Genomic DNA, 25,152 nt, shown 5'->3' on the forward strand with positions numbered 1-25,152 from the left:
AAAGAGCATGGCAGTAAAAACCTCTTTGCTCTATCCCTTGGATCATAATGGTGTATACTGGAGCTTCCCCCCTGCTGTACCTACCAAACGCCCAAACCCTAACTTCGAAATGAAAAACAGGTGCGACGGTAGAGAAAAGGAGTGTCCGGTGTAAATGATTTAAAGCTGTTGTTGACGCCTTGTTGTATGTGCATTGAAAGAATAGAGGTCCACTGACGTATTGCTGTCGTCCAAAAGCTTATCTTCACCGTACATTCGGCTCCAAAAGCTTGCATTCATCACGCTTTTTACCACAAAACCCTTTTACAGTAATTTTCTATTACAGCCGAATGATTACGCAAAGGCACATGTAATTTAGGTGGTGGCCCATTTCTTAATCCGTTGCCTGTTTCCCTCTTGTTCCTGAACCGCTGCAAGAAAAGGGGCCAGAGTGATGTGTGCTTTTATCGTTCGGCATGCCTAGTTAAAAATACGGCCACTGTGAAAGGAATCTTACATCCTTCGTGTCTTGTCCCCTGCTGCTTTTTTCTACAGAGAGTTCAGATAGAGGGAGCGGAGCTGCATTCTGGAGTGGAGATAGACGTGTATAAAAGGGAAAGCTTGTGGCCTTTGGAGCCATACAATGATCAGGAACTGAGAGTGGCAAGAGCCAAGGAGTAAGCTCAGTAGGATACAGTTCGTGAGTCACTTCTCTGACATCAAGCAGTTACACTAGGTGAGGAACGAGCTCCTTCCTCTGGGTTCCTTTCTGATTTGCTCATCAATTTTCAATACCCTGTTCAATCATTTTTAAGCTTAGGAGCTGAGTTTGGCATGATTTTTATCCCTTTTCAGGCTTACCTACCCTTCTCATTTGTAGTAAACATATTTTTGGATCAGGACATTCTGATAACAATCAAACTTCTTTCAGTCTTCTATTTTCAGAAACCTACCAGACATATTGTAGCCTTAGACTGCTTTCATTCTTAAAGTTGCACAGTGCTCACTTCTTATCTGAATTCACTTCTGGTTAGAGGAGAGAGATAGAGTAGAAGCACACAATTCCACAATGCCCATGGAGCAAGTATTCAGGCACGGCGACAAAGATACGCTGAAGATGGCCATGCTGAAGCACGAACAGACTTTCAGACAGCAAGTAAGATCAAAGGCTTCATTCTCTCGAGCATTCCAATTTGCTTGCTGAGGACAATGCACTGATCAACATCTTCTCCCTTGACGTTACAGGTTCACGAGCTCCATCGCTTATACAGGATCCAGAAGCTTCTGATGCGAGACCTCAAGAGGGAGCTCAAGAGCCAGAGGAACCTGTCGACCTCCCCGAACGGCGGCTCCACCGAGCACAGCAGAGGCGCGCTCGGCATGTGCGCCTACGAGCACCGCTACGCCGCTCGCGGTCCCGGCGGCTACGTAGCAGTAGCGACACCAACGCCCCGCACGGCGCTCAGCTTCGACGTCGTGGCGCCGGCCGTCGAGTACGTGCGGAGCGCGGAGGAGGAGGACGACGACGACGCGGAGGAGGAGACCGACGACGACGCGGAGCTGAAGCTCACGCTGGCCGTGGGCGGCGGCGGGGCCAAGAAGAGGTACGGCGAGTACCCGTCCGGCGGGGAGAGCCTCTCGTCGTCGTCGACGGAGTCCGACGTGCTCAACGCCTCCGGCCGCGAGTGGCGCCAGGCGCGCGGCACGCCGTACCACCACAAGAGGAGGCCGGGCGCCGGGCTGGACGTGGTACAGGCGGTGGATGACGGCGTCGGGATGCAGGCGCCGCCGCCGCTGCTGTTCCACTGGCTCAGCCTCAAGATGGCATGACGCTATGAGAGGGGGAACCAAAGAAACACATTGCATGTGTCGATTGCTGCTCCTAGTGTCACTGTGTGTGTCAGGGTGTTGACTTGCTACTGTTCTTCAGTTGAATGCTGCGTGTTCAGATCAAGTCTAGAAATTAAATCAATAATTGACTAGTCGTTCAGGAGAATGTAGGAGCCACTTCCCAAAATGTAAGGAGGCTGTAGGGGCTTGCTTTTCAGCTACAAGTGTGACTACCTAACGGCAAGTGCTTCTGCAGTTCTGCTCTTGTTGACGACAGATACAAGGCGGCGAAAATGCAAGACAAGTTCGGTGAAAACAATAGGACCTTGTGCCCTGCAAATTTCAGTGTGATGTTAATCGAATGGCTGGCTGATCCAAACTTGTGCCCCCTGAAAGCTTCATCACATACAGATCCTTGTGAAACATTGCTGCACGCCAACTCATATTTATGTTCAGTTCACTGATGGGCTTCCTTTTCTTCTCCTGCTCGTGCTTCTATAACGTCCACATTCTTTCGTCGCGATAAATCGACTTTGAAGTCATCTTCCTCATCGTTGCCTTTGCGCCAAAAGGACGGAGAAAGCCACCCATATTGAAACTTGCTGGAGATAGAATTTGAGTAGAAAGCCTATATCTATCATCAATTTTCTAAAATAAAATTGTTTTGTTTACTGTATCATTTTATTTTGGATCATTTCATTGTTTATTTATGTAGTAGCTCCGTAGCTGGCTCTGCTAGCCTGAAATTTTTTTCTATTCTATTCTGAAAGAGTGATAGGTTTGATTTTCCGTACTGGAGAGATCGTCCGACATGGAGAGAGTATAGAGAAACAAAGATAAAAATAGCTTATGAAAGCACCTCTATGAACCGAACTACCACTGAATCTATCTATACTATAAAAGTTGAAATAATTGAAAACTTTTCTCACCAAGATTAGGCCCACCATACCCCTCACGGAGGTCCCACTTATCAGGTCCAGAGGTTTGACGAAAGTGGGTGGAGTCCCATTTTTTTGATAGAAGAAAAATGTTTCCACCCAAAAGCTATATTTTTTTTCACCAAAAGTTTTACCCACCTCTTCTACCCGCAGTTTACTTTCCTTTTGATACCACACGCTCATGCGTGACAAAAATTTCAGCCGAACCACCCTGCGTGGCCGACCAATCAATTCCCATAAATTCACATAAATGTGAGGAAGAAAAAGTAAGTTCGGAAGGAAAAAAATTCCTTTGTTTCTTTTCTTTTCTTATTTCCTTATGCACACGCACACAGTTTATTTTTTCCTTCCTTATCCACACGCACAAGGTTTGTGTTTGGAAGGAAAAAATATTCTTTTCTTCCTGTTGTTATGCCCACGCACACGATTCTTTTCTTTCCTTATTATACACATGCATAAGGTTTCTTTGCAGCACAGCTTTTTTTTTTTGGAACGACACACGCACACCTTTTGCCTCCATTGTCCATGGCATCATAAAAGTTGAAACCATTGAAAACCTTTCTCACCAAGATTAGGCCTACCATTCCCTTCACGGAGGTCCCACTTGTCAGGTCCAGAGGTTTGACGAAAGTGGGTGGAGTCCTATTTTTTTTGATAGAAGAAAAATGTTTCCACCCAAAAGCTATATTTTTTTTCACCAAAAGTTTTACCCACCTCTTCTACCCGCAGTTTACTTTCCTTTGATACCACACGCTCATGCATGACAAAAATTTCAGCTGAACCACCCTGCGTGGCCGACCAATCAATTCCCATAAATTCACATAAATGTGAGGAAGAAAAAGTAAGTTCGGAAGGAAAATATTCCTTTGTTTCTTTTCTTATTTCCTTATGCACACGCACACGGTTTATTTTTTCCTTCCTTATCCACACGCACAAGGTTTGTGTTTGGAAGGAAAAAAATATTCTTTTCTTCCTTTTGTTATGCCCACGCACACGATTCTTTTCTTTCCTTATTATACACATGCATAAGGTTTCTTTGTAGCACAGCTTTTTTTTGGAACGACACACGCACACCTTTTGCCTCTATTGTCCATGCCTCCATGGCATCGGCGTCCTTGAAAACTTTGTCCCTGCCACCAGCGTTTAGGCCTCTCCACCGGCACCCTAGGCCACCGCCGCCCCTATCCACCACCGGTGCACACGTCTCCCTATCTCTGTTGTCCCTGCCACCTGCGTCCAGGCCTCTTCGGCGTCCGTACATTTTTGTTCTAGTCACCGATGCCCTTGTCCACCGGCGCCCGTCGATCTGCTGACCACCGATGACGTCCCATATCATTTTGTCGCTGATAAAGGTAACGTTCTTCATTCCATTCGAATGTTGTGTTTCCCTTGTCGTGGTCGCTGGCATCCCCACGTGTTCTCCCAGCCCGTCCTAACATCACACATTTCATGGTCGTCGTCATCAGTCAGGGCCCTTTCTGTCCGTGGCCTAGGTCACCCTGTGCGCCCCTGATGTGCTTCTCGCTACCGTATCGATGAAAGGTCGAGCTCTTTGCTGAGACTGCTAGATGTAAGATATTGTTCTCATCAACTTTTGATACATTTTTTTGTTTGAATATGATGGCTATAGGGAACCATGTATTTTAAATATCTGTGTTAATAAAGATCCGTGATCCATGATCAGTTGAATATTTATCTTAGCAATGGATAGCCGCCGACCATCTGGAGATATCACAAACACGTGAATCATCGTAAAAGACAATTACGTGACGAGCCAGTTACCCATGATGTGGTCGTAGGTGTTTTTTTCATATCTTCTTAGCAATTTATAAACTTTGTGCTTCATGGTTATTTCATGATTCTTTTACAATTAAATGTGCTTCCACTAATCAAAGGGAGACTAAGCGGCAAAGGAAAAGAGAGAAGTACGCAAGCATACGGGAAATTTATCAGCAGAAAAAGGCTGAGAAAGAAGCTGCTCGGAATAATATAGAGAACATCGGTATAATCTTTTTTCAAAACTGACCCATGTGTGAGTCTGCTAACTCAAAATGCATTGTCTATACGTAGGTGTTGCGTTTGTGATTAATGAAGCAAATATATCCAATAACATTGTTCAACAGCCGACTTCTGAGTTAAACGGGAGAACTACAGATGATTTTAATGATTCATGGTTGCATCGTAATAATTCTTTTCAAAGAATTCCATTGAAAGATAGACATACGAGTACATTTACGAGCCTATGATATTTCATGTTAGAGTTTTGTTTCTTATTTGAGAAATTACTGGGCTACTATTATTATTTAATATATGAAGAATACTTTATATAGAGATGTCTTGGAATCATGAGGTGTGTTTGTGCTACAGTTTTCTATAATGATGATGTGTAAGAACATGCATTTATATCGAGATATTTTTAGATGTTAGAATTCATGATGATTGGATATATGTATAGTGTATACGTTTAAACATACTTGGTGCGCTTTAGATTAAATAGTTTACTGTAGTGGTATGTTAGTGGATTTCTGAATTACCGAAATTTCCAGTTTAATGTGAGTCTTTGGATTAGTTTATATTAGATGAGATTCAATTGCTATGAGATATTAATAAATAAATTTTAATTTTAATAATCATTTGATGCAATCTGCACTATTAATATTTTTTAATAGTTCTTTAAATATTAGATCATTTAATGAATCTAATTATTTTTAAATATTGTTTTTTAAACATGTGCCACCACTATTAATAAATAAATTTAAATTTAATAATCATTTAATGCAATCTAATTATTTTTAAATGTTGTTCTATAAATACGCGCCATCTCCACTGGTTTCTAAAAAAACCGAACTACCGAAGAGGCGATGAAAGCGGGCCTTGTATGAATGCGCCACAGCAGCACGGCCCACGGAAGGGGAAAGTGCGGGCCCCACGTGAGCGCGAACAATCTACCTCAGGTTGCAAGTGGGGCGGGTTGCGGACAGCCGCAAGGCCACCACGCTCGCCGCAAATAAATTAAACGGGTTTGCGATTGTCCGCAAAGCCTGCCGTTGCGGTACCTAGGATCTCGTGGACTGTGCGGTAAATATGCTTAAACCCGCTTGACCCGCAAGCTAGAACTCACCTAGCTTTTTTCCTTGACAAAGCGTCACTTGAATGCCCAATATTGCCTAATTAGCTTCCAGAAATAGTACAAATATAGAAAAATAACAATATAATCCAAAACTGAATAGTGCATTCTATTATCAAATAATTAGCAACCAATTCAGGTCCTTCACGTGCATGCAGCAGCTCAACTTCAAAACACATACGGTTTTCTGAATACTAATTAAATGCCTGATACAGTACTGTGATAATCTCGATAGAAGTATTCTATCCCACTGAACACCCTGCTTGGTGAGAAAAATGGGTTGCAACACCTGACGTGTCCTTTTAAGAAAGAATATTAGAAACAGGCATCTGACAGTCTGATGATGCATGATGCAACATGCTCATGTTTCATCAACTTATGTTATAATTCACTATCTGGAGTACAACTGCGAATCTCCTTCAAGCACATACGGAGGACCTACAAGATCTGCAGTAAGGCATTCTTCAGTTACACCAATAATTTGCAGTTACCAAATAAATGTTTCCAAATTCCAAGTCGCAGATCATGCTGCTCATCTTTGCCGTTGCTTCGACTGAGGACCCACTGCAAGGAGAATCTTCTTCCTTGGGCCCTGAGAAAAAAACATCCATGAAAACTGAATCCAACTAGACAAACAAGAATTGTGTGCAAACTAGAGATTAGAGATAGCCAATGTCTTCTTTTAGTTCAGATCTTGTGCTTGTGAGCTCTCACATCCAAATTAAAGATATGTAAGCAATAAGCTGAGACAAACAACTATCATCCTAGATATGTAAGCAATATAAATTGACAAGAAATCAATTTGACTCATGTGTTCTATGACCCAAACAGTTAATTGAGTCCTCATCAATTTGAAATGTAGCATCAAGAAAACTGTAAGCATTGACAAGTGCTCTATGACTGGATTTGTTGATGCAGGTGCTGCAAATAGGCTAGAATACACACCGAGAAAACTGTGAATCATGTAATGTAACCAGGACTTGCACCAACAATGCCATAGCCTACAGGTGAGGGCAGCACGTAGCATAATTTGTTGTTTCAGACTCTAGCTCGTCAGAAAACTTTTGAAGATCATTAAATTCATTTCATCTAACCAGCATCAGAGAAAGAAACAAGGGTCAGATACCTATAACATTAAATTCATTTCATCGAACTGGTGAACAATTACAAAGGTTTCTCCCAAAACTAAGGTAGCTCATAGGCCCTGCTAGCTACTGAAATGACGATTATACACGGCCGGAAACAAGCCAGTGTCAGGCATGTATGTCTGCAGCACTAGCATTCCATGGCATTTGTATTCCTAGATTGGAGCACAATTCATCAATCAGAGATGGAGACTGTTCTTTAGTATTGTTTGATCCTCTACATTGCTCCTGACTTGGGACGTGGACTAGCTAAGTAAACCCCTAACCATTGAAGTACTGAATCATATACAAATTTATGATGAAGGTAAGCAATTAAGCAAATCTACCTGAGATGCAGACTTGCAGAGCAGCGCGCAGGGGTGGCTGCTACTTGGTGACATGGCAGAGCGTAACGGCTTAGCCCGCAGGCTGGCTGAGTAGTTGAGCGGAGACCACAGAAGCTAGATGCTCGGGCGCTGGCGCACTACTGTGCTGCTAGGCATCTCCACGGCGGCGCCAGACTGGCCGGAGCAGTGGCAGTGTAGATGCAGGGCGTCTGGGTCGGCCCTCGAGCGACTTCGTGGTGGGCGGCGCGAGAAGATGACCGGTTATGGGCAGCGGGCGGTCGGACGGGGATTTGGGTGTCAAATGCATCGGGGTGGCTGGGCGGAGATGTCAACTATGGTGGCGGCGGGCCGGCGGCGACAGCCAGGTTTCGCGAGATCTGCCGATGAGAAAAAAAAAAGTCCTGCGGGTTCTTGCGGGTTTGTTCTGTGTCCGCGGGTTTTAGTAGGCTGTTCAACATCGGCCCACCAAAATTTTGGACCGTATAAGCCACGAACAACAATTTTGCGGGGCGGGTTTGCGGGCTCGTAGAAAAACCCGCCCGCCTGCAACCTGAAATCTACCTGTCGACGACGAAAAGCCAGCAGATTCCAGCGCCCGCCCGCCCCGTCCCCCTCTTCTCACCTCTAGTCATCTCTATCTCCCCCAACTTAATTAAATTAGCCCGACGAGAAATTCCGCCTCCACCTCGTCCTCCCCCCTTCCGCCCGCCGAAACCCTAGCCCGTCCCGCCTCGCTGCCGGCGATGGTCGCCGCATGATCGGCGTGCCGCCTTGGGACCGCCTGCCGACCGGCATCGCCAAGCCCGCCGCCGCCGCGGCCGTCGTCGTCGCGGCTCTCGCGTCCTCCTTCCTCGCCGTATCGCGCCCGCGCGCAGCCTCGGTCGCCGCGGGATCCGGGGTCGCCATGTCGAAGGCGAGGGTCTACGCCGACATCAACGTCGTGCGCCCCAAGGAGTACTGGGACTACGAGGCGCTCACCGTCCAATGGGGGTAAGGCGCTAACGTCACGTCACGTCACGTCCTAACTCCACTTGACGCAGCTTGCACGTTCGCGGTTAGGCATGTGATCCGTATGACCGTATGTATCACCGTTGGGATCATTAGTACTGGGAGGCCTGCTTGGCTGCTTTTGGACTTCATTATGTGTTTGTCTGCATCAAAGGGGGAGGGAATTCCTCTTCACTACAAGGCTTGGTTGAGCTGCATGATCATTTTATCTGGTTTAGCAGGGTACAGATAGGGCTGTATGAAAATTTAGAAATTAGGAGGAGCAGAAGATTGAAGTGGCAACAAATGTTGAGGCAATACCACAATAGAACCCTTTTTTTAGACTAAAAAAATACCCAACCTTCTTATAGCTGCATCATTTACCCAATTGTTTCACTAATCACTATTGACCATGTACTGATGGTGCATTGTTTATCTCTATCAGGACCAACTTAATTCCTTTGGCTATTTTTTCTGGTTGGTTGCGGTGCATATTACCTTTAGTCATTGTAGTAATGTCTTACTATTATCAGATTCTTTTTTGTTGATATGCTGTAGTTAACCTTTTGGTGGCTTGCGGTATAAGTGGATCACCCTTTTCTTAACTAAGTCCTAGTGTTTAAAGAAACAGAGGCCCAATTTTGTTGGATCTCAATTTCGGTTTTAGGATCAAGCTAAAAATTGATTGTTTTGTTTGAAAATTAAAATTAGTATTTATTAAATGTCACATCTGGTCTGAGTTTAAACAATTTACTTTTAAATTAAGTCACACCTGAAGTTTTGATCTGATTGAGAATCTGAGTTATGAGGATGAACACACATACTAATTTATGCTTCACCACCTTATGCAACTACGAAAAACATGTAGCTCATTTTCCCATGCATACTGGAAATCATATACGCCATAGCACAGAGCTGGTAGTTGATACTTGGTGGAATGCACTTTATTACTTAATGACACCTGAGAAAGTACACACTTTATGCAGGCCTTCTGAAGTATGTTATCAGTTTTTTTTTCTATGCTGTTTTCAGTTGGTAGTTGATACTTAGTTGATTGCACTTTATTACTTTGTGACACCTGAGAAAGCACACAGTTTTTCGCTTGATGCAGACCTTCTTAAGTATGTTATCAGACATTTTATAATATATGGTGTTTTCCTAGTTAGTGATGAATTTTTTACAAGATGTCTTGATAAAAGCACAACCGTGGCAACTTTGTTTTCTGTCTTGTCTCTTCTTTGGAAAGATATAGACTATAGAGAAAAAGCGATTGCATTTTCAGTACTTCATCACAACGATTTTAGTATATTCATGTTTTCTATTTTCGAACGCAAATCCAAGATTTTCCTTCGAATCTGCCCTTTTGATTTACACCTTTTTGTATTTATATGGAGATAATGCTTTTCTAACTATCATGATGTCTTTTACCAGTGAGCAGGATGACTATGAAGTTGTCAGGAAAGTTGGAAGAGGTAAATATAGTGAGGTCTTTGAAGGCATCAATGTTAACAATAATGAGAAATGCATCATTAAGATCCTTAAGCCTGTCAAGAAAAAGAAGGTATTAAAGGAATATGTTGGCCGTTCTCGTAACATTTTTCGTCCATGTTCTCCCTTTAATGATAGGAGCTGAGTGCCCGAGCATTACTAATTAAATAGTCATTTATATGCTGTCTTTTAACATACCTTTCATATGTTTATGCAGATCAAAAGGGAGATCAAAATACTTCAGAATCTCTGTGGAGGTCCAAACATTATTAAACTGCTTGATATTGTCAGAGATCAGCATTCGAAGACCCCCAGCTTGATCTTTGAATATGTCAACAACACAGACTTCAAAGTTTTGTACCCCACATTGACAGATTATGACATCCGTTACTACATATACGAGCTACTCAAGGTTGCCATTAATATTTAACACATTACACTATAGATCTTACAATATTGTTCAAGATAGATACTTCCAGTTAGTTGCTTATTTACTTAAGCCCTACAAGCCACAATTTCCTGGTACTATATTGTAGTTTGACTATGGCTGTCAGAGGCGTAGCGGCTGCGAAGGAAGTAGTCGTGGGTAGGAGGAGGACGAGGCCGGATGACCCGACGGCGGCGCTGCTGGACGCCGTCAGGGTTCCCGGCGTCCAGCGTGTGAGTGTGTGCGTGGCGTGGAGCGGCAAGGGGGAACGGGAGAGATTGATCTCAATCTCCAGTTGGTTTATCCATTGACCACAAGTTTAGGCCTTATGGGCACATGGTAACAAACTAGGCAACAAACCAGCTAACAAGGAAACAAATCACCTCCTACAATTACTGAACTAATCGCTGGAATCAGGAGGCTGACGCGCAAGTCTCGGGCGCCTGGCGTGCACGTCCTGGCTGCGCCCTTAGCCACGTCGCGGCCTCCTCCTTTCGTACGTGACGCCGACCATAACATCTCTCCCTCCCTCGGGAAACAGCTCGTCCTCAAGCTGGAAGTCGGGGAAGGCCTCGCACATGGCGTCCACGGGCTCCCACGTCGCCTCACTCTCGGGCAGGCCAGCCCAAAGAACGAGAACGTGCCAAGCACCACGGCGGAGTTGGGAGTGCAGGACCCGTTCTGGCGCGTGGAGTAGATGTCCCTGCTGGAGAGGAGGCGGTGCCGGCGTAGACGGTGGCGGTGTACCATGGAACAGCTTGAGGACGCCGACGTGGAAGACGTCGTGGATGCGGGCGCCCTCCGGAAGTTGTAGGCGGTAGGCGACGTCGCCCACGCGTTCCAGCACCTGGAATGGCCCAGCATATTGCGGACCCAGCTTGCCGCGCGCGCCGGGGGCCAAGGTCTGAGCTGGGCGGTGTAGGAGCCGCAGCCAAACCCAAGAGCTGACGTCGAACTCCAGGGGTAGATGATGTGCGTCGTAGTAGCGCTTGGCGTAGGACTACGCCTGGAGAAGACGGTCACGGACGTCGGCGAGGAAGGCATCTCGGTCCTGCAAGAGTGTCCACCGTGGCCGTGCGCGACGAAGACGGCTCATATGGGAGGAGAGCTAGCGGCGGACAGCCGTAGATCACCTGGAACGGCGTCGCGCGCAAGGTGGAGTGGAAGGCCGTGTTGTAGCAGTACTCGGCCCATGGAAGCCAATCTAGCCAAGCGCGAGGACGATCTCCCGTGATGCAGCGGAGGTACATGGCGATCGCCTTGTTCGCCGCCTCGGACTGGCCATCAGTCTGGGGGTGGAACGCGGTGCTCATGCAGAACTTGACGCCTGCCATCTTGAACAGGTCGCGCCAGACGTGTCCGGTGAACACGGGATCACGATCGCTGACGATGGACTTAGGCATCCCATGTAGCCGGACGATGTCGGTGAAGAAGGCGCGAGCAACGGATGACGCCGTGTAGGGGTGGCCGAGCGGAATGAAGTGAGCGTACTTCGAGAACCGATCAACCACCGTGAGGATGTTCTTGCCGTTGACCTTGGGGAGGCCCTCCACAAAGTCCATGGCGATGTCGGCCCAAATCTGCGACGCCACGTCGAGCGGCTGGAGGAGGCCGGCGGCGTGGAGCGCCTCCGTCTTGTTCCGCTGACAGGTGGAGCACGCGCGGATGAAGTCGCGCACCACGGCGCGGTCGCGGTCGACGGCGAAGTTGCGGCGCAGCCTTTGCAGCGTCCGCTGCACACCCTCATGCCCCGCCGTGTGCGCGAGCTGTAGGACCTCCGGCATGGCGTGCGAGGTGGGCGGCACGTAGACGCGGGTCCTGCAGAGGATGAGGCCGTTGTCGAGCCTCCAGGGAGCGCCACGGGCGGCGACGATGGAGTCGCGGAGGTGGCGGAGCTGGTCGTCCGCCTGAAGCTCGCGCCGTAGGTCGTCGTACAGCGCGAACGTCGGCCCCGAGAGCATGGCCGAGCGCGGCTCCTCCGGTTCGCGGCGGGACAGCGCGTCCGCGACCGTGTTCAGGCGCCCCGGCCTGTATTCGACTGCAAAATCGAAGCCGAATAACTTACTGATCCACTGATGTTGAGGAACCGTCGAGAGGCGCTGATCCAGCATATATTTGAGGGCGTAGTGGTCCGTGCGGACCACAAAGCGGCGCCCCCATAGGTACGGCCTCCAATAGCGGACAGCCTGCACGAGCCCGATCAACTCGCGCTCATAGGCGGCCACCTTCAGATGGCGAGCGGCAAACGGCTTGCTGAAGAAGGCCAGGGGTCCGGCACCCTGGTGCAGAACGGCGCCAAACCCCGTCCCCGAGGCGTCGCAGTCCACCATGAAGGGCTTGGTGTAGTCGGGGAGTTGCAGCACCAGCGCCGTGGACAGCGCTACCTGGAGCGCTCGGAACGCCGTCGTGGCGTCGTCGGTCCACGAGAAGCCATCCTTGCGCAGCAGCTGTGTCAGGGGCGCCGCGATGGTGCCGAAGTCCTTGATGAAGCGTCTGTAGTAGCCGGCGAGGCCGAGGAAGCCCCGCGCACGTGCGGACGTCGGCTGCGGCCATGTTGCAACCGCCGCGACCTTGTCCCCATCCATGGCCACGCTTGAGGAGATCACGTGCCCCAAGTACGCAACCGAGGTGGTGGCGAAGGCGCACTTGGAACGCTTGACGCAGAGCTTGTCGCGCAGGACGGTGAGGACGGCGCGTAGGTGCTGGAGGTGCTCCGTCCAGGATGAGCTGTAGATGAGTATGCCATCGAAGAACACCAAGACGCACTTACGGAGGAAGGGGCGAAGCACGGCGTTCATCAAGCTCTGGAACGTGGCCGGCGCGTTAGTGAGGCCGAATGGCATCACTAGGAAAGTGGCCGTGGTGGGTGCGGAACACCGTCTTCTCGATGTCGTCCGGGTGGACGCGCACGTGGTGGTAGCCGGCGCGCAGATCCAGCTTGGTGAAGAAGCGCGCGCCGTGCAACTCATCGATGAGTTCCTCAACCACTGGGATCGGGAACTTGTCCTTCACCGTGCACTCGTTCAAGGCGCGGTAGTCGACGCAGAAGTGCCACGTGCCGTCAGACTTGCGCACGAGGAGTACCGGGGCGGAGAACGGCGATGTACTGGGCCTGATGATGCCTTGCTCCAGCATGGCGTTGCACTGAGCCTCCAGCTCATCCTTCTGGAGCTGGGGGTAGCGGTAGGGGCAGACCGTGACCGGTGTGGTGCCCGGCGGAAGGTGTATGCGGCGGTCGCAGTCACGGCGAGGCGGAAGTCTCGTCGGCGTGGCGAACACGTCCTCGAAGGAGGCCGGCAGGCGGTCGAGGAGGTCTCCGTCGGTGGCGCGCACAGCGTGTAGACGGTGCTGCGCCTGGTCGGCCTGGCGGGGCGATCCGAGGCCGTGCCACAGGACGCGCCGGTCCCGGTGCCAGAACGCCAGGCAGAGGTCGTCGAAGTCCCACAGAATGGGCCCCAGGGTACGCAGGAACTGCACCCCGAGGACCAAGTCGTAGCAGTCGAGGGGAATCGCGTAGCAGTCCACCTGGAAGTGGTCGTCGTCGACGCGGATGGCGACGTTGAGCGCGACGCCACGGCAGGCGACGCGGTCCCCGTTGGCGACAGTCACTCGGGCGCCGCTGGAGTCGTCGAACCGCAGGCCCACCTTATGCGCCGCAACCTCGCTGACGAAGTTGTGGGTGGAGCCGGAGTCGAGGAGGGCCGTGAGCACATGGGGGCCGATGGCGACACGGATCTGCATGGTGTCGGCCGAACGGATGCCGGTGATCGCATGCAGCGAGATCAGCGCTGCCTCCTCCTGGTGCGCTGCCTCCTCCGGCAGGTCGGTGTCGTCGGGGTCCGTGACCTCGAGGTAGAAGAGGCGCTGACACTTGTGACCGCGGACGTACTGCTCGTCGCAGTTGAAGCACAACCCCTGGCGACGGCATTCGACCATCTCCGCCGGTGAGAGGCGTCGGAGTGTGCGCGGAGGGGCCTGGATCGTCGTCGTGGCTGGTGTCGGGGTCGGCAGCGCAGACGGTGGCGACGACAGCGGTAGGGGCTGGGGGCGCGGAGCCGGGCGCGGCGCGCGGGCGGTCCCAGTGCCAGCGAGGGCCAAGGCGCGGCGCTCGTAGGCTCGGGCCAGCCCCATGGCGCGCTGCAGATCGGCCAGCGCCTGGAGCTCGACGTCGTTGCGAATTGGATCCGGAAGGCCGCCGGTGAAGAGCTGAACCTGCTACAACGGGGACAGCAGACCGGCGTGGGCCATCCTGCTCAGGAACGCCTCGACGTAGCCCACTACTGTGCCGGGGAACGGAAGGCGCGCCAGGTCGGAGAGATGGTTGGTGCCGAGTGCGGGTCCGAAGCGCTGTTGGCACAGTGTCTTGAACGAGGCCCAGGAGATGTTGCTCACGTCGCCGGCGTCGCGTTCTAGCATGAAGTACCAGTGCTGGGCCACGCCGCTCATATGGAACGAGGCGACCCACACCTTGTCCCCCTCAGGAGTGTGCTGGGCACGGAAGAAGTGGTCGCATTTGTTCAGCCACCCTAGGGGATCTTCCTTGCTATCGTAGGTCGGGAAGGAGAGCTTGTGGAACCGCGGCACCCCCAGCGTGTCCGCGTGAGCGTCGTAGGACGGCATGTACGGCGACTGGTCGTCGAGGTTGGGAATCGGGGACGGTGAGTGTGGGAACGCGATTTGCGTTATGGGCACCGCCGTCGACGGGTGAGGAAGCTGAGACGATCCCTCGGTGTGCACCACGATGGCTGACGCGGGCGGTGCAGAGGCCACGGGTCCGGCGCCGTGGAGGCCGTGCGCAGAGATGCCGCCGAAACCCTGCAGGCCGTATGGCATGGACGATGGCGGCGGCGACTCCCGGGGGCCGTCCCGAACGGAGAGCCTGGTTGCTAGCTGACCCATCTGGCGCTGCAGGCCATAGATGGCTGCCGCCAGCGTGTCAAAACTGATGGATAAGTCTTTGTGCTGGATGGATAAGGCATAGAGTCCTTGCAAGGACCAGGGCATATATTCCTTTAGCATATTTCAGTTTGCTAGGACAGCATCTTGCTAGGACAGTCAGTTTGCTAAGACAGCATCTAGCTTTAGTTCTTTTGACTAGCATCTTAGCATCTTTTGCTGCAGCAAGCTTTGGCTGCCTGCCTTGGCTGCCTATAAGTATGTATCCCCAGCCCCTTGGGTTGGCATGACTTTGAGTTTGTGAATATGAGAAAACCAGAAAATTGCCCCAAGTTCATTGTCATCCTCTCAGCTCAATGAGAGTTAGAATTGAGCTTCTAACATCTGGTATCAGAGCCGTACTTTCCTGTAGGTTGGATATCTCTTGCTCCTCCCCTTCCCAAGCCTCTGTAGCGGCCCAACCACCACCACCAGCAGCTAGCGCAGCAGCAGCAGCAGCTGCAGCACCAGCAGCAGCAGCTGCAGCAGCAGCAGCAGCAGCTGCAGCAGCAGCAGCAGCAGCAGCAGCAGCTGCTCCAGCAGCAGCAGCAGCTGCTCCAGCAACTGCAGCAGCAGCAGCTGCTGCACCAGCCGCTTCTTCCCCGTTCCCTTCCCCCTCTCCACGCAACAGCCCCTTGGAGGCGCGCCATGTCCGACGCACCGTCTCAGCGCTCGGTCGCCTCGAGCGCACGGCGCCAGCGAGACGCCGAGCTCGCCGCGGCAGAGGAGCGCAGGCGAGCGACGGCTCAAGCCGCTGCAGCAGCGGCGAGGGCGGCCAGGCTAGCTGCAGCGGAGCTGGCAGCGGCCAGGGCGGAGGTGGAAGCAGAGGAGGCGGAGGATGCGGCGCGTGCGGCGGAGGTCGAGGTTGAGACCTTGCGCGGCAGCCTCAGCGGCTCCATCGCCGGCGACGCCACCGCGACGAGGACCTTGAGGAGTTGGAGAGGGAGAGAGCGCGGGAGCGGACCACGCGGTGGGCAGCAGCCCACCCCGGCGGCGATGGCCTGGACGGCGGCGCGCCCGGCGGCGGTCCAGGGGCCCGCGCGCCCGGCGGTGGCCTGGACGGCGGCGCGCCCGGCGACGGTCCAGGGGCCCGTGCGCCCGGCGGCTGCCTGGACGGCGGCGCGCCTGGCGGTGCGCCCGGCGACGGTCCAATGGGCCGCGCACCCGGCGGAGGAGGCCGCGCCCCTGGCGGCGCGCGCGCAGGGCGGAGGCGGCGCGCAGGGCGGTGGCGGCGCTCCTGGTTGGGGTGTGCGCGGCGGCGCCCCCGGCTACCACGGCCTCCAGGCGGTGGTCAGGGACGTCGGTCCCGGCGGTGGGTGGCCCACCCTCACCAAGACCAACTACGTCGAGTGGGCCGCAGTCATGGAGGTGAAGCTCCAGGTGCGGCACATGTGGGAGGCAGTCCGGTACGGCGACGTCGGCTACGATGAGGATCGACGGGCGCTAGATGCTCTCATCGCAGCAGCCCCGTCCGAGATGCAGTTCACGCTTTCCAAGAAGCGAACTGCCAAGGAGGCCTGGGACTCCATCGCTGCGGCACGTATCGGCAGCGACCGCGCCCGCAAGACCACTCTCCAGTCACTTCGCAAGGAGTGGGAGAACCTGGCCTTCAAGCCAGGTGAGGATGTTGATGACTTCGCCCTCCGTCTCAACACTGCTGCAGAAGGTGGTGCAGTTCGGCGACGACACCTACGACGAGGAGAGAGCCGTCGAGAAGCTCTTCCGCTGCGTCCCCGAGAGGTACAGACAGACCGCTCGCTCGATCGAGTCTCTGCTGGACCTCTCCACCATGACGATCGAGGAGGCGATAGGTCGCCTCAAGGTCGTCGACAGCGACGAGCCACAGCCTCCCTCGGGAGGCATCTCCATCGGTGGGAAGCTCCACCTCACTCAGGAGCAGTGGGAGGCTCGGCGCGGTGACAGGAGGAGGGGGGAGCCCTCTTCCTCGACAGGTGGCCGCAAGCGCGGCAAGCCGCGAAAGGGGCGCGGAGGTGCCCAAGCCGGGGCACGAGGGCGCGCCGAGGGTGGCGCCCGCGGAGATGCTCAGGGCGGCGCCGCTGACAGGCCCAAGGCGGCACGAGACGACGCCTGCCACAACTGTGGCAGGCCCGGCCACTGGGCCAGGGACTGCCCGCAGCGGAGGCGTGGGGGCCAAGCCCACGTCGCGGAGGCCCAGCCGGATGACGAGCCGGCTCTGTTCCTACTCCACGGGGACATGGAGCCGCACCCGACGGCACCGCCTGTCACCGCTCTACTCCACCTCGACGAGCCGCGTGCCCGAGTTCTCCTCGGCAACGGCTCCGACGACGACAGGGTCGATGGCTGGTACCTCGACTCCGGCGTCACGCACCACATGACCGGGCGGCGGGAGTTCTTCTCCGACCTGGACGTCGACGTAGGTGGCTCCGTCAGGTTCGGGGACTCCTCCGCCGTGGAGATCAAGGGCGTGGGCTCCGTGATCTTCACCGCCAAGTCCGGAGAGCACCGGATGCTCACCGGAGTCTACTACATCCCGGCGCTGCGGAACTCCATCATCAGCCTTGGGCAGCTCGATGAGAGCGGCTCCCGTGTGGTGATCGACAGCGGGGTCCTCCGCATCTGGGACCACCGTCGCCAGCTTCTCGCCAGGGTGGTTCGAGGGAAGAACCGCCTCTACATCCTCCATGTCGGGGTGGCCCAGCCTCTTTGTCTTGCAGCTCGCAGGGACGACGAGGCATGGCAGTGGCACGAGCGCTTTGGGCACCTCCACTTTGAGGCCCTGAAGCGGCTCGGCGCCAAGGAGATGGTGCGAGGCCTCCCGTGCCTCGACCACGTGGAGCAGCTCTGCGACGTCTGCGTGCTGACGAAGCAGAGGCGGCACTCCTTCCCCCAGCAGGCGAGCTTTCGAGCCAAGGAGCGGCTCGAGCTCGTACACGGGGACTTGTGTGGCCCGGTGACACCGGTCACACCAGGAGGACGGCGCTACTTCCTGCTGCTCGTCGACGACCTCTCCCGCTTCATGTGGGTGATGATCCTCGGCAGCAAGGGAGAGGCTGCGGACGCCATCAGGCGTGCTCAGGCTGCTGCGGAGGCGGAGAGTGGCCGCAAGTTGCGCGTGCTGCGCACCGACAACGGCGGCGAGTTCACGGCGGCCGAGTTCGCGGCGTACTGCGTGGATGAGGGCATCCAGCGCCACTACTCCGCGCCGTACAGCCCGCAGCAGAACGTCGTCGTCGAGCGGCGCAACCAGACGGTTGTGGGGATGGCCCGGGCCCTCCTCAAGCAGAGGGGGATGCCGGCTGTCTTCTGGGGAGAGGCGGTGGTGACGGCCGTCTACATCCTCAACCGCTCGCCCACCAAGGCACTCGACGGCATGACGCCGTATGAGGCTTGGCATGGGCGCAAGCCGGCGGTCTCCCACCTGCGGGTCTTCGGCTGCCTCGCGTTCGCCAAGGAGCTTGGCCATATCGGCAAGCTCGACGACAGGAGCACTCCGGGAGTGTTCATCGGCTACGCGGCGGGTTCGAAGGCCTACCGCATTCTCGACCCGGAGACACAGCGTGTGCGCACGGCGTGCGACGTTGTGTTCGACGAAGGGCGAGGATGGGCGTGGGACAAGGCGGTGGACGACGGCTCGGCTCCGACATGCGACGACTTCACCGTCGAGTACGTCCACTTCGAGGGAGCTGGGGGAGTAGGCAGCTCTTCTTCGCCGAGCGTGCCTACCCCGGTCCCCGAGCCTCCACCGACTCCGGCGCCCGCCACACCGGCGGCACCACGCCCTTCCGCTACGACTCCGGCTGCGCCGAGTTCCTCGGCTGCACCACCACAGCCGGCGACGCCGCGCACTCCAGTACCGATAGCTACTCCTCCGGGCCCATCTACTTCGACACCTGCTCGTGCTGAGCACAGTCCGGTGGAGTTCGCTACTCCGCTCTCTCACGACGAGGAGCGCGTCGACGCGTACCATGACGGCGAGCCGTTGCGGTACCGTACGATGGAGGACCTTCTCGGTGACCAGCCGGTGCCGGGACTGGTGCCTCACGACCTGGAGGCGCAGTTGCACCTCGCGTGCGACGATGGCGAACCTCGGTCTTTCGCAGAGGCCGAGGGACACGCGGCCTGGCGTGCCGCGATGCAGTCGGAGATGGACGCGGTTGAGAAGAACCGCACTTGGGAGCTTGCTGATCTCCCTCGCGGTCACCGCGCGATCACCCTTAAGTGGGTGTTCAAGCTGAAGAGGGATGAGGCCGGCACCGTCGTCAAGCACAAGGCTCGCCTGGTGGCACGAGGTTTCGTGCAGCAAGAGGGAGTCGACTTCGACGATGCCTTCGCCCCCGTGGCACGGATGGAGTCCGTGCGACTCCTCCTTGCGCTAGCTGCCCAGGAAGGCTGGCGTGTCCATCACATGGACGTCAAGTCGGCGTTTCTCAACGGCGACTTGAAGGAGGAGGTCTACGTGCACCAGCCGCCGGGGTTTGCGATCCCCGGCAAGGAGGGTAAGGTGCTACGTCTGCGCAAGGCCCTCTATGGCTTGCGGCAGGCCCCGAGGGCGTGGAACGCCAAGCTGGACTCCACGCTCAAGGGGATGGGCTTCGAGCAAAGCCCGCACGAGGCGGCCATCTACCGGCGGGGCAAAGGAGGCAATGCCCTGCTGGTGGGTGTCTACGTCGACGACTTGGTGATCACCGGCACCAAGGATGCGGAGGTGGCAGTGTTCAAGGAGGAGATGAAGGCCACCTTCCAGATGAGCGACTTGGGGCCTCTCTCCTTCTACCTGGGGATCGAGGTGCACCAGGACGACTCCGGGATCACACTTCGACAGACCGCCTACGCCAAGCGCGTCGTCGAGCTCGCTGGGCTCACCGACTGCAACCCAGCCCTCACTCCGATGGAGGAGAGGCTGAAGCTGAGCCGTGACAGCACGGCGGAGGAGGTGGACGCTACTCAGTACCGGCGTCTTGTGGGGAGCCTCCGCTACCTCGCCCACACACGGCCGGACTTGGCGTTCTCCGTCGGCTACGTCAGTCGGTTCATGCAGCGACCGAGACGGAGCACCAGCAGGCCGTGAAGAGGATCATCCGCTATGTTGCGGGGACTCTCGACCACGGTCTCCACTACCCGAGGTGCCCTGGGGCGGCACACTTCGTCGGGTACAACGACAGCGACCACGCCGGCGACATCGACACCAGCAAGAGTACGAGCGGGATCCTCTTCTTCCTTGGCGAGTGCCTCGTTAGCTGGCAGTCGGTCAAGCAGCAGGTGGTGGCCTTGTCCAGCTGCGAGGCCGAGTACATAGCGGCCTCCACTGCGTCGACTCAGGCGCTCTGGCTCGCTCGACTGCTGGGTGATCTACTCGGCAGAGACATTGGAGCGGTGGAGCTCAGGGTGGACAGCAAGTCCGCCCTGGCCTTGGCGAAGAACCCCGTTTTCCATGAACGGAGCAAGCACATTCGGGTGAGGTACCACTTCATCCGAGGCTGCTTGGAGGACGGGAGCATCAAGGCAAGCTACATCAACACCAAGGACCAGCTTGCAGACCTGCTCACCAAGCCCCTTGGGAGGATCAAGTTCCTTGAGCTCTGCTCCAGGACCGGGATGGTCCAATCCTCCCGCAAGACGACGCACAAGACTTAGGGGGAGAATGATGGATAAGTCTTTGTGCTGGATGGATAAGGCATAGAGTCCTTGCAAGGACCAGGGCATATATTCCTTTAGCATATTTCAGTTTGCTAGGACAGCATCTTGCTAGGACAGTCAGTTTGCTAGGACAGCATCTAGCTTTAGTTCTTTTGACTAGCATCTTAGCATCTTTTGCTGCAGCAAGCTTTGGCTGCCTGCCTTGGCTGCCTATAAGTATGTATCCCCAGCCCCTTGGGTTGGCATGGCTTTGAGTTTGTGAATATGAGAAAACCAGAAAATTGCCCCAAGTTCATTGTCATCCTCTCAGCTCAATGAGAGTTAGAATTGAGCTTCTAACAAAAACCAGCAGAGGTCGGGGGCGCGGTGACGGGTGGAGGCGTGATCGCAGTGGAGGGCGGCGTGGAGGTGGTGGTGGCATCAACGGAGTTGGCAGGACTCGGCCCAGACATCCCTGATACCAGATTGTCAGAGGCGTAGCGGCTGCGAAGGAAGTAGTCGTGGGTAGGAGGAGGACGAGGCCGGATGACCCGACGGCGGCGCTGCTGGACGCCGTCAGGGTTCCTGGCGTCCAGCGTGTGAGTGTGTGCGTGGCGTGGAGCGGCAAGGGGGAACGGGAGAGATTGATCTCAATCTCCAGTTGGTTTCTCCATTGACCACAAGTTTAGGCCTTATAGGCACATGGTAACAAACTAGGCAACAAACCAGCTAACAAGGAAACAAATCACCTCCTACAATTACTGAACTAATCGCTGGAATCAGGAGGCTGGCGCGCAAGTCTCGGGCGCCTGGCGCGCGCGTCCTGGCCGCGCCCTTAGCCACGTCGCGGCCTCCTCCTTTCGTACGTGACGCCGACCATAACAATGGCACTCTGATTGCTTGAAATGCTTCCTCTACTCAGTTAGATACCTGTATGTGTTTCTGCCCTTGGATTGCTGAAAATACCATTTTACCAAGTCATAATATTTATTAAAGTGCTGTTGTAAAAAAATTAAATAATTGACGAACATGGATTCATGTAATCTGGTTGATTATTTCTTGTTTTTAATGTTGCCTACTGAATTTTTTAAGAAAAATATTTTGCTCTTTTGTGTTTCAACACCCACTTATTTGAAATATGAAGTGAGAGCACTGATGTGCCTCTTATGTTGAAGTGAACCCACTTATTTTTTTACACCATCCTGTCTGTCCTAATTTCAATCTATAATATTTAATTCCAGGCTCTAGATTATTGCCATTCTCAAGGCATTATGCATCGAGATGTCAAGCCCCACAATGTAATGATAGACCATGAACTTCGAAAACTTCGCTTGATAGACTGGGGTTTGGCTGAGTTCTATCATCCAGGCAAGGAATATAATGTCCGTGTTGCATCAAGGTACATGGAGAAATGAGCGAAGATCTTGTTTCGCTGAGTCAGTAAGCAGCGTATGAACGAGGGATTCAATTGATTTGGTGTTAACTGTATGTTTTGATAGTGAATTTAAGCAAAAAAAATCAATGAATCTTTTTGGAATATAATCAAATCGAGTGGATGCCATAAATGACCATCATAGTTACTATGTATATACACTTTTATAGTAGCATATTATCAATTAGCAAATCTCATCAAATTTTCACTAACAGTTCATGCTTTCTTTTTGACATCTCACTTGGGCATATTTTCTCTCTCACATCGATTCAGGTATTTCAAGGGACCTGAACTTCTTGTTGATTTACAAGACTATGATTATTCTTTGGACATGTGGAGTCTTGGTTGCATGTTTGCTGGAATGGTATGTTACGGCTATAAAAATGGTTTACATGGGTTAATGCTATATCTTGGACACTATGGGCATTGGCAATTAGTTGTGACTGATAACACAGCTTTTACTTATGTGTCCTGATTGATGGCTGCAGATATTTCGCAAGGAACCGTACTTCTATGGCCATGACAATCATGACCAACTTGTGAAGATTGCAAAGGTAAGCATAAGTTTGATTCTTCATCCCACATTATAATTGCTTCTGCATTCGTGGTTTGGTTGTCTTATTAGGACTAAGAAGCTTTCTGTTATGCAATTGACTTCTTACCTTGAAATCAATGTTACACCCTGTTGTTTCCCTTTTATAATTATAGTTGGTTTCTCAGAAGCTGATGTTCTTTAAGGAGCTATATTTTTGTATCCAAAACTGCTACACATGAAGGCAATAGACAAGACTATAATTTGCTAGTTTTTATTTTATAAATTACATGCTTGTTTTTGTAAAATTATGCGTTTGGTATTGTGCTTTATATGAAATAATTGCAAGGATAAAACTTGTGGGGGACAACTTGCATAATATAATATAAATGAGTTTAGTTACAGACCGGTATCAGATAAACCTTACACCATCATATCAACTCCCACTATCACTCTGTTCGCTTGGCTGTGGCTGCTGGTTGGTGCTGATTTGTTATGAGAGAAAAGTACTGCTAACTGGCTGGTGGCTGGTGCTGATTTGGTATGAGAGAAAAATACTGCTGGCTGGCTAGCACGAAACTTGCCTTATTTGTTCTCAATGGCATGTATCCAAATCAGCCAATTTGAAACTCTGGACGTAACTCCAGTCTGCATGATAACAGCAAGTCAGTAACTGGTCTCCTGTGTGCTTGGTTTCGTGTTATTGATCTTCTGAAAAAAATGCACCAGAGCTATCTTTTTTATTTGGGGCTTGCTTGAGCATTTTAGTATTGGAAAAAGCTGTATTGTTGGAATATTGTACCTCATGCATAGTGTAGCACTCAGCATCTGCCTGTGGTGATAGATGCCAAGTTACCAACTTATGTACACAAGGACTTCAAATATCTGAAAAGTCCTCAGAAAGTTTAAAATAGCTTCCAATGTTTGTTTATTTAATGCTTATTTAGTATGCAGTAATAAGTTTGAGATTGTCCAGCACAGTATCCAATTCTGCTACCTCCCATTAATTTTTAGGTGCTCGGAACAGATGGGCTGAATGCTTATTTGAACAAGTATCATATTGAGCTTGACCCTCAACTTGAAGCTCTTGTTGGAAGGTAAACCATTGTTCTTCGAGATGTTGGATCCTTGTTCTTTTAGATGAATTATAACCCTTCCATGTGTATCATATGCAGGCATAGTAGAAAACCCTGGTCGAAGTTTATTAATGCTGATAACCAACATCTAGTATCACCTGAGGTTTGTTAAGCACTAGTAATTTATTGCTTCTAACTGTGGTTGTTGCTTAATATGTTTTTTTTGTATATTTGTAGGCCATAGATTTTCTGGACAAGCTCCTACGCTACGATCATCAAGATAGGCTTACTGCACGTGAAGCTATGGTAAAGCCAGACAGATAATCTACCTTTGCAGATTAACAGTTTTGCTTATTTAGATCTGTCCTGTTGAACATTGTCCTGCTCTGTTTGTATTATATAAGTCATTAACTGAATATGCTCCACCCTGCATAACTTCCGGTTATTTTATCTTGCAATTACATTACATTTTACCTGTGTTCAGTCTTCACATATTTTTCATTTTTCAACAAAGTATTCTGTACTTTGACATTTTAACATATAATCTTGAAGCCATTTACATAGTATGAGAAGTACATCAGTTTGCATGCATGTAACTAGATATTTGACGCTCAATCTCTTTCAGGTTTCTAGGAATAATATTGTATCTTCAAGTTGTAAAAAGAATAAAATTTGTTATAAATTATGCTTGGGCTTGTTGCCTTAAATGCTCCACATGAATACTTGCAGGCACATCCCTACTTCCTCCAAGTGAGAGCCGCAGAGAACAGCAGGACACGACCACAATAATTATGGTGCCCGCCCTTGAAATGGAGCTGAAACCACTATGATGTACACCCTACCTCTTACTGAGCATCATCAGCTGAAACAAGGTTCAGTAAGCATCTTGCTCCAGATATCTGTAGCATGACTCCATGACAGTGGCAAAAATAGCAGCTTCATCATGTGGGCGTCGATGGCAGAGCTTGATAGTATCTTTAAGCTTGGGATCACCATGCATATAATCTTGTGTAATGGGAGATAAATCGTGTGATCTTAGACTAATTGAAGAGGACGATACAGATTTAATAATATTGCTTGTATTATGGTGTGATATTGTGTATGCTGAAAATTTATTTCTGGTGATTGTAGTCATTTCGATGGAATACATTTCACCACATTAGTGGCCTGGTTTGTAGCCTTCTCCTTTTGTCGTTCAATTGCTGGACAATTAGTAAGCCCGAGTTTCTGAATCAGCACCAAGTGGTGCCACAGTTTGTAAGCCAATTCGTTATTTTTACATTGAGATGCAGTGTGATTTGAGCTCCTGAAGCCGAATGCATGCCAATCCAG

General features: G+C 52.1%; 2 protein-coding genes and 1 long non-coding RNA gene across 4 annotated transcripts; 2 read left to right on the top strand and 1 right to left on the bottom strand.

Annotated features, from left to right (window-relative positions):
- Positions 1-464: 464 nt before the first annotated feature.
- Positions 465-2,204, top strand: LOC120690011. Of its 2 annotated transcripts, none has more exons than XM_039972520.1 (3): positions 465-715; positions 835-1,135; positions 1,225-2,204. In XM_039972520.1, the coding sequence occupies exons 2-3, from the start codon at positions 1,049-1,051 to the stop codon at positions 1,807-1,809; spliced, it is 672 nt and encodes a 223-aa protein (XP_039828454.1). In that variant the 5' UTR covers positions 465-715; positions 835-1,048; the 3' UTR covers positions 1,810-2,204. The 2 variants fall into 2 exon arrangements, with proteins under 2 accessions (XP_039828454.1, XP_039828453.1); XM_039972519.1 differs by having other exon boundaries at positions 469-715; positions 1,014-1,135.
- A 3,755-nt stretch (positions 2,205-5,959) lies between these two features.
- On the bottom strand, positions 5,960-7,770 carry LOC120690013. The gene is made up of 2 exons (XR_005681548.1): positions 7,346-7,770; positions 5,960-6,466 (listed from the first exon to the last, which is right to left on the bottom strand). It is a non-coding gene; the product is annotated as an uncharacterized LOC120690013 (long non-coding RNA).
- Positions 7,771-7,956: 186 nt separating this feature from the next.
- Positions 7,957-25,105, top strand: LOC120690015 (casein kinase II subunit alpha-2-like). The gene is made up of 10 exons (XM_039972522.1): positions 7,957-8,335; positions 9,764-9,893; positions 10,038-10,232; positions 22,022-22,179; positions 22,486-22,576; positions 22,701-22,766; positions 23,759-23,841; positions 23,920-23,983; positions 24,058-24,126; positions 24,550-25,105. Exons 1-10 carry the CDS (start codon positions 8,100-8,102, stop codon positions 24,607-24,609), a joined length of 1,152 nt encoding a protein of 383 aa, XP_039828456.1. The 5' UTR covers positions 7,957-8,099; the 3' UTR covers positions 24,610-25,105.
- The last annotated feature ends 47 nt before the right edge of the window (positions 25,106-25,152 follow it).

This window comes from Panicum virgatum, chromosome 9N (genome assembly GCF_016808335.1).
Source record: "Panicum virgatum strain AP13 chromosome 9N, P.virgatum_v5, whole genome shotgun sequence".
Taxonomy (NCBI): Eukaryota; Viridiplantae; Streptophyta; class Magnoliopsida; order Poales; family Poaceae; genus Panicum; species Panicum virgatum.